The 9,934-nt window shown below is 40.2% G+C and overlaps 1 protein-coding gene across 3 annotated transcripts in view; it reads right to left on the reverse strand.

Annotated features, from left to right (window-relative positions):
• The window catches only part of SLC25A13 (solute carrier family 25 member 13), a 205,760-nt gene that overhangs the window by 11,896 nt on the left and 183,930 nt on the right, over positions 1-9,934 (reverse strand). For all 3 annotated transcript variants that reach the window (XM_007450665.1, XM_007450664.1, XM_007450666.1), the window contains one exon: positions 634-772. In XM_007450665.1, coding sequence (XP_007450727.1) covers positions 634-772 — 139 coding nt within the window. The remainder of the gene's footprint in view (positions 1-633; positions 773-9,934) is intronic.

A 9,934-nucleotide genomic window follows, 5' to 3' on the forward strand; every position in this document is an offset into this window, starting at 1 on the left:
CATGCCTGCTGGGGCTATAATCAAATTTCCTCTAAGGATTTACACTGGGAATGTAGAAGCCAACGTCTGCATCTATTTTCTTCTGTTGATAACTTCACTGTAGCACTACAGAAGACAGTCATTTCTCTCTGAGACTCAATACACCCCCACCCCCAATCTTACAACCTTACACAGCTAGCAGGAATCAGGTATCTAATAGACCCAAGCTGCTTCTAGTTCTATTACATTTCTTTTCTCTCAATGACAATAACTACTGCTTAAATTCTGGACAAGTTTTATGTACTATTTTGGTTAGACACCTTTAAGGCACAAGTATTAACATTTTTAAAAACTTCTGACTGAACAGTTCTTGTTCTTACACCATGAAGTGAAACTATGAAATGACATGGAACCTGAATTGGAATCCAACAATACTACAAATGCACCAATTTTTAACGAGCTTTTTTCTTTGGAGTTGAGAAATTAAGCTTGTCTAATAGTCTAACCTGCCAGAAGTAAGATTCATTTCTTTCCCTTTCATTTTAGTAGCTCTTCAAAGCAATCTAAAGCCGTCTCACATGTACCCTGTCGACAACTATAAGCAAAAATTCCAGTGCAGTGGCACAGTGGGAACAGAGCTCTGAGGACACTCACCGGCTATGGCACCAGCGAAGAGCAGGCTTCCGGGGCTAATCTGCCCGTCTTCATTGGCAAGGGAAGCCTTCACATGAGCATAGCATGGGAAGTAGATGGCCGAGAAAGGAATGTCCCGCAGAAAGCATGCTTTGGCACCCTGTACGTTTGAAAAGGAAGAAAAACCACATGAAACACATATCCCATTCAGAAGATCAAGCTTCTTTGGAACTTCCCTCAGAACAAAATATTTCTGGAGAAGACCAAATTTGTACTTAACAAGTTGAAAGGGGAACAGAAAAAAAAAAATATATAACCCAAATTCTGCAAGTAATAAATCAGAATCTTGTATTTTAAAATAAAACATTTTACTGTGTGGTATAAGCGAGAGGGGAGAGTTCTTGTTTATTCTAATGGTTAAGATTTCGATGAAAACATTTTTGGAACTCTGCCTGCCACATCCTTTTCAATCCCTAATTGATGGCAGGTCACTGGCATTTCAAGGAGGATCTGTTCTCAGAAGATGGGCAACAACAACCAAGATACCTCTGTGTTTACGCACTAGGAAGTGGACAAATTATAAAGGTGGTAGGGGAAGGGGTTTGTTTTTCATATTGTTTGAGACTCTGATGAAATTGCTGGACTCTTTACCAGAAAAAATTACACATATGTAAAAAATTAGACACCTTTTCAAGGGGTTCATGGATTCCCCCAATTTATTCATATACTTAGCCCGACTGCCCCAGGGTTTATGAAACATTGACAAATGCCTGTCCTAAAGCCTTAAAATGTTTATAATAATTCCTATAAATTTAAGAGCTCTGTGTAGAACAATTAGCAACTAGGCAAAGTCTTCACCAAATAATTTCTGGTGCCAAAATAATGCCATGGGGAGGGCTTGAAAATTGATGCATGCCCAGAAATATGATATAAAATTCTAATGAAAACCACAAGACATATACTGTGTTTTAGGTAGGCTAAACCCACCTACCTTCAGAAGCCCCCCTTTTCAACACTTAATGATTTAATACCATTTCTTTCACAGATTTCTAATGCCTAAAAATTTTCATCAAATTTAGAGATTCTTCAAGGAAAATAATGAATCCATCCAGATTCCACAGATCTAGCCAAGCCCAGTGACATTTATTGAGGTCTAGTGATGTTGGCTCTCGGGTATTTGCCTGATGCCAGCCTCCAATCTGTCAAAGTTCCTTAACACTACACATCTGTTACTGCAGCCTTTGCTTTTCTGACACCCACATTACACTCCTGACTCACACTGAGCTTGTGGGTAATAAAGCCCTTAGTCTTTTTCATATGAACCTCTATTAACCTAGGTCTACTGTAACTTAATTAGTTGTCCTAAACAAGTAACATAAGCAGGGCTTTGTGTTTAATCCTATTAAACTTCATCCTAGTTTGGCCCATCCTTCCAACCAGAACAAATGCTTGGAATCTGGATTCTGTCATGTTGGCTGTTCTTCAATCAACTCACCCTTGGATGTGTTAAGCTGCCTCTGGCCACTTTGAGTACAGATCCCCCATCACGTATGGCCAATCAGCCCACACTTCTGTTAACACCCAAACTGTTAAATGTGTAACTGAAAAGAAGAACTACAAAATTCACCACACCCGAATTCCTCATTTTATACATGTGCAAATTGATGCCCAGGACAGTTAACCTATCAATCGCAGGTTTATTAAGGGCCTTTGCTGTTGGCTTGCTTAAGGGACTTCCTTGGAGGCAGGCAGTGCCAGGGACAGGTCCAAAACTCAGGAGGCTCAAGTTTTTTCCACCTCTCCCAGTTTTCTCCAGGGGAAAAAGTACAGTATAACACCAGTATCCATGTAGCGTCCAATCCTTTCCTGATGATTAGTTTTTCAAAAAGTTATAGTCCAGGGAGTTACTGTGTAAGGGTAATACTTTCACTCATTTGTTTGTCTATTTTCACTTCCTTTTCCTTATTTTGCCTACAAACCTTCCCATAAGTTCTGTTCGCTATTTGCTCACATGCAGAGTCTGTCCAGGAGATATTCAAATTAAATACCAAATGACCAACTCATATTAAGATCAGTTAAACCTTCTCCATGTCTGGCTCCTTCAATATAGTAAAAAAAATGTGCCATATTACGGACTTACTAAACAAATCACTTTGGAGTAATTTTTAGGATGATAAAATTCCTCCTCACACAAATCTTGCTTTTAACTAAATCTTATTAGTTTTTACTATGGACCTCATCTCCCAAATTTCTGCATCTATAGAACTTCAGTCTAGATGCTCTGCTCATTTTTTTTTTTTTTTTTTTTTTTTTTTTTTTGCTGGTAATATTTTCCCTTTAACATGTTTTTCCCCCCTGATTAGAAAATATTAAGTGCCTATCACAGACAAAGTAAAGTATTAAAAATTTAAATTGCCCTTAATTTTCACCAGCAAGAGATAAACACTGCAACCACCATATATGTTTTGGAGCATCGCCTTCAACAGTAATATTATCAACCGTTCCATAGTCGGGGTCACGCTTCTGTGGTTCAGTTATGCTTTTCTTCTCCTTAAATTCATGCTATCCAGTTTTTTGGTTTTCTTTTTTGTGGGAGGGTGAGGGGGTGGTATGGTCTAACATCTCCTCAGCCATACTGCCTAAACTTCTTTTCTATATGCTGTTTTAAAAACTCCACCATCATCATGGTCTTGGCTGTCCTGTGGATTAGGCCTGGTATTGTCACCCTTGTCAAAGCTCTGTAGTGACTTCACTTCCCCATTTTCTTCTGCTGGTCAGCCTGATTCCTCTCAGGTAAAGCTACTTGATGCCCCATTCATCTGATCAATCAAGGCACACCTATCACTCTACATCGTCTTTGATGACTGCTAAGCTAGGCACATCAACCTCTTAAATACCTCTTCATTCATTTAAACCCAAACACCACCCTTCCCAAGTAAATAGAAGATAGACAAGGAGAAGATTCCACATGGCTCCGCACTGTCTACACTTTCTCAGTGCTGTATACCTGCCTACGTCAGTGTTGCCTATTTCAGAGTGTAGGCAACCAGGAGCCAGAAACTACTGTCTGATTTAATTTAGAAAACAACAAAATCTTGGGCTGTTAGGGCCTAAGACACGTTCCTGGTGACACTGATTTGGCTTTGCCAACTCCCACAGAAAACACAACTAAAGAGAGAAATGAGAGGCTTTGGGATACACTGATACGTGACCTGAAATTAGAAACATCCCTGTGACACAAGAAGAGTAAGGCCAAGTGAAATGGCAGCTGGGTTCTACCAAGAAGGAACTCTGCTTTCCTGAAATCATGACAGTAAATCATGTATCAGTGTGAGAACAGGAGCCTAATAAGAGGTGTGATATGCTTTAAGGGATGTCTGAAAACAGTTCCAGCTGACTACGAAGAAAAATGACTTGATCAAAACACAGATGAACAAACAAAGAAAGACCACATCTAAGGAAAAGGCGGAGCTACACTGTGAAACACTAAAGGAAAAATGGTCAGAAATATGCTGCATTTTTCCTACCAGGGATCAGACAATGTGCTTAAATAATTTATGCATGCTGGAGCCAAGGTGAGACTCTGTAAGACGTTTCAGGTTTCTGATTTTCTGAAAAACAGGAAGGAAAGGGAAAGTGAAGGAAGAAAGTTACCTTGTGGAATGGCCACCATCTCTGCTTCACAGAGGCAGGACCATCTAGCCAGCAAGTGAAAACATTTAGAAACTCTAATTTCCACTGAGCAAGGTATGAAGCAGCCCTGGGACCTGAGAGAGGTACCCTCCCCTCTATGGCTGTGTGGCTGTGTAATGAAAGAGCACTGGGGGAAACAGAGCTCTGAACCTTCCTCTCCTGTCAAAACGGCCAAAGGTTGCCTTCTTCGGGGCAGGGAGGGGGACAGGGGTTTAGGACTACACAAGGAAATAATTATTAAAGTCCCATGTAAAGTATCAAGTCCAGGACAAGCGTGAGGGCCGGTGGGGATGAGGAGGTCTGTGGTCCCTGCCTCTCCCGGAGCCTGCATCCTCCCACAGCCCAGCACCTGCTCAGGCATCTCCCGGCAGCACATCACTTCTCCTGAGTCATGAGGTGTCTCTCACCTCTCTCACACCCCAGGCATCAAAGCCCAGTTCCCAAGGAAAGCTAACTTTGCAAAGGGTTGAAGAAAAAGGCACAGGCTTATTAAATTTTCCTGGTCTCCCCCCCCCTCCTCCCCCGCCCCCCGCTTCCTCCAGGCCTAAGGCACAAAGGCAGGTGCCAGTTTGGCACAATGAAAAGGGAGACAGGATGTGAGAAAGGCATTTAAAGTTCCAACAGTGAGAATGTTCCCCAGATTCCTTGATAAATCCTTCACTTCTCAGTGAACACCCATCCTCCAGTCCTACATCAAAACATAAACCTGTTTGACTTGAATTCTACTTGCCCCACGTACCATTTTTACTAAGTGATCAGCCATTCTGAACAGGCAACTTTATAATAAAGGGGAACATTCCATGCTGCCCAAGAGCCTGCGTCAGCAACACAAAAAGAAGTACTTTGGCCATTAAAAAATTAATAAATGACAAAGTGTGTACCACCTAAAATAAATCTTTAAATGTTCCTCCCCTTAAGAAAAATCCCCACGTTTCCCTGCTCTAGGCAGCCCTGCCCTTGGACATTCCCTGGTTGGCCCTGAAGTTCCTTTGTACACACAGTAAAATCACTTGGGGGAAATTAATAAAAGAAAAATGCAATCATCTGATCTCTTACTCTTCGTTAAAGCACTCTTTTCCCACAAAGGGGAAATTATTATTATTCTAATAAAAGGCCCACTAATAACAGACAGGAACAATAAAAGGCATCTCAGGGGAGACCTATATGTGAATAAACTAGAATCAAAACTCAGATCTAGTTTAATTATCCACTCTGGCTCTGTTCCAATTCCATATCCCTCCAAAGTCTCTCCGTCACCATTCTAGTTAAGGTCTAGGAACTTCATTTAACTTCAGTGGTCCATGATGCACACAGGCCAATTAGGCACATTTAGAGACGCTGGCCACTGTATCGCCATGGCAAAGGAAATATCTGTTTTACTTCTCATGCTTTTTTGAATGTGGACACTACGGTGAAAGCCCAAAGGAGCTTTAATCAATTCTTAAGTTGCTGGAATCATCCACCCAAGCTTACTCCCGCAGCTCTGTCTGGCATGAAATTGTCAAAAGATAAAACACAACAGGATTTGTGTCTTACACACATACACTGCCATCTCCAGTGTCTTTTTCCTTCTTTTAAAGCTCTTCATCTTGGATGGTATCACACCTGCCCAATCAATCTGAGGGAAAAAAAGCCATCCTGAAGGATGGTGGTTGATAAAGAAGTCAGGGCCAGGGCAGGTCTTTTCACATGCTAATTCCTGCTTACTCTAGCTGTACCTGCAAATACAGCTTGAAACAGACTATTTCCAATACAGGGGAAGGTAATTACACTCACAAAGGCACCTCTGTGTCAGGGCTGGGCACCAGGAGCCAGCAGGTCTGGGAGACAGAGGCTTAACAGAGACTCCTGCAGTGAATGCACATTGTCTAGCATATGGGGGAAAATGCCAGACGGGGGGGGGGGGGGAGCATTCAAGACAACAGTGGTGCACCTTGTCTGGGAAGGTTATTTAATGCTTCTGGCACCTGTAGTCAGAGCCACCCCTCTTTTCCTACCTTACAGGTTTAGAATTTATTTGGCATGTATAATTGTATATTTTGATCCTGGAGCTACAAACAATGGGCAGCATGTCATGTCTTGATCCCTTAGCATTCCTCTTGGTTTCTCCCAAGCGAGTTAACCCTTGTATACACAGCCTGGCAGCACCTCTCCTGCCCAGTCAAGGGACAGTTAGGGATCTGAAGAGGGTGCATTTCAGTATCTTGCTGAGAAACATTACCGGTGCCAAGCTCCGTTATGTTGTGTCACTGGCGTTAAAGCCAAATCAGCCAGTCAACAATTGGAGACTCCATATAAGTGACACTGAAATTACTTCAATTTGAATATAAAATATCAACGCCTACTACTTACTTTCTTTAGTCCAGGGACTTTTAGATTATTGGTGTCTCCCTAATTTCATTGCAATTCTAACAAGAGCACCCTGGTAACTCAAGGTTTTTTGTTAGGAAATGCCACTCGTGTGCCAGGTCTAATTCTCTACTGTTCTACTGTTACATGTTGCTTTGCCATCAATCACGCTCATCATTTAGATGGACTGGAAATCCAATAAGTGGCTCAGAGCTTTATTACATGGAATTTTGGTCTCTGAGAAGCTTTGTCCCCGTCACAAAGCTAATCTGTAAAAAAGGTCCCATCTTTTCCATTTTTCTTTTCTTTCCCTTCTTGCTGTCTTTCCCCCCAACTTCTCCCTGCTACCTATTTGCAAGTTGCATGGTTTGTTTCTAGTCCCAAGGTTTAGACCCTGAAAGTTTTACTATAAACACTTAACTTACAGTCTGTTATCTTTACCTTCCTCCTATATAATACTTGCATATTAGACTACTTAAATTATAAGCAACCCCTCCATCTTATCATTGTTATGGACTTTAATTCTAGCTCAGATAACATTAAGCATTGTAATTACCATCATACATGCATACGTATACGTGTATGCATCACACACACACACACACACACACACACACACACATTTAAATTCAGACAATGTTATTTAGACTAAATATTTACCACTTTTCTTTGTTCTTCATCCCCTGTTCCACCTCCAAACTACCATCTGGAATCACTTTCCTCCTACTTGAAGTACATTCTAGAATTTCCTTTGGTACGGTTCTACCAGTGATATGCTTCCTGAGTTTTGCTGGTCTAAAAATTGTCTTTATTTTACCCTTGCTCCTGGAAGACATTTTTACAGGGTATAGAATTCTATGTTGAGAGGTTTTTTCCTCTACACACTGAAGATACCATTCAAATGACTTCTGGCTTCCACTGCTCCTGTTTCTAAGTTAGCCATCAGTTCAACTGTTCCCCTTTAAAGACAATCTGCTTTTCTCTCTAGCCACTTAAGAGCTTCTCTTCAGCTTTAGCGTTCAGCAGTCTCATTCTGATTGTCTAGTCAGAATTAATTTTATTTATCCTGCTTGGGATTTGCTGTACTTCTTGAACCTATGGATTGATAGCTCTCAATGGTTCTGGAGAATTTTCAGCCATCATTTCACCTTCCCTCCTGGTTTTCTTTTATACCCATTAGACCTCATCACACTTTCCTGTGTCTCACTCTCTGTCTCTCTATTCTGAGTACTTCTCTAATTCTCTCTTCAGCTGTGTTTAATCTGCTGTTAAAGCAAGAATTTTGAAATGCTGGATTTTAAATTTCAATCATCATAAATATATTCACCTTTTTAATTTTTAAAACAAAAACATTCACTTTATAGCTACGATAACTTTTAAATATTAAATCTTTGGAGGTTTAAAATGCTGTCAGTTGTTTTTGCTGTCTCTTTTTAAAGTGCCTTGTTTCCTTGTGTGATTTGAGACTTTTGTTTATGAGCTGCCCATTTTCCTTGGAACATTATCTATGAAAATTCTTTAACATCTGGGCTGAAGGTGGGTTCCTCTTAACGAAACTTGAGTTTGCTTCTGCCAGGTAGCTGGAGGCACTACCAATTCAAGATTATTTAAAATAAATTCCCAGCTTGAGAGTTTTCATATCACTCAAGAAATATAAATTCAGTCTGCAAACCTACGTGAGACAAGCTTGGAGTTCCTGATTCTTAGGGGTGGGTTTTCCCCTCCCCCTTCTCTCTCCCTCCGCTCAGAAACAAAGCAATTTTCATTGCTGTCCAGATAGTATGAGGGAGCATTAAAAAAATTTTTTTATTGAACTATATTTTATTTACAATATTGTATTAGCTTCAGGTGCACAGCAAAATGATTCAGTTTTATATATATATATATATATATATATATATATATATATATATATATATATACACACGCACATACACATACACACACACATATGTGTCAAAATGTATCTTCTTAAATATGGATCTATATCTGAATTCCGCCACTCCACAACAACAGCAGGATAATGCAGGAGCAAGAATACAGACTTTGGAGTCAGAGACCTGGGCTCAGATTACGGCTCTGCCACTTAGCTACCTGATGTTGGGCGAAGTTCTTAAAATCTCTGTACCTCAAAGTTCCTCTCCAAAAAAAGTGAGTAGTATTTGTACTGACATAAGAATTAAATTTAAATTCAATGATGAATATAAAGTACCTAGTATAATACCTAGCACAAGGATCTTCAATAAAAAGTGGTGATATAAAGACAATTACTATTATCAATGAAAAGCACACTGTCCTGTCGGAGGGGAAAACAGAATTAGCTGATATAGTCTTTAAACAACTGGCAGCTGGAGTGTGACTCCTATATGGTTTCATACCTGAATCACAGGAGAGCTCTACATTTATCAGGCTAAGAGCAAATCTTTTATTTGGCAGAAGACCTAATCCTATCAAGTAAGCTTAAACTAGTTTGCTAAATTGATCATACTCCACATGGGACTATGGCTGTCACAAGACATATCTCCTTAATTTTACAGTAGATGAACATTTCTCAAATTAGCCATCTTTTAAATACAGAACTTGGTCACAATCAGAAACCAGAGAAATATAAGGATAGATTAGTAGAAATATATCTATCACTTCTGGAAAATATATTCAGAGCCCTCTATGAACAGTGGACTAGTAGCATCACTTTCAATACTTCTAAATATAAAGAACAGCATATTAGGGCTTCCCTGGTGGCGCAGTGGTGAGAGTCCGCCTGCCGATGCAGGGGACATGGGTTCATGCCCTGGTCCGGGAAGATCCCACATGCCAGAGAGCGGCTGGGCCCGTGAGCCATGACCGCTGAGCCTGCGTGTCTGGAGCCTGTGCTCCATAACGGGAGAGGCCCGCGGACCGCAAAAAAAAAAAAAAAAAAAAAAAGAACAGCATATTATATTCCAAAAGATGAACTAAAATAAAAAAGAGCTGTTGAAACCAATCCTGCAGGCACTTAGCAAAAAACAAAACAACAACAACAAAATACAACACTAACTGGATAAAAATGTTTGCCTCCAGAAGGTTACCCACAGCATGAGGCTAGGAGACTAATGTTTTATTATTACATCCTTTTTTATATCTGAATTTTCTTCTCTTAAAAGCTATACTACCTGTTAAAATTAATTTTAAAATTTAATTTAATTTAATTAATTAATTTATTTATTTTATTTTTTGCGGTACACGGGCCTCTCACTGTTGTGGCCTCTCCCGTTGAGGAGCACAGGCTCCGGACACACAG

This window comes from Lipotes vexillifer, unplaced genomic scaffold (genome assembly GCF_000442215.2).
Source record: "Lipotes vexillifer unplaced genomic scaffold, Lipotes_vexillifer_v1.1 scaffold172, whole genome shotgun sequence".
Lineage (NCBI taxonomy): Eukaryota > Metazoa > Chordata > Mammalia > Artiodactyla > Lipotidae > Lipotes > Lipotes vexillifer.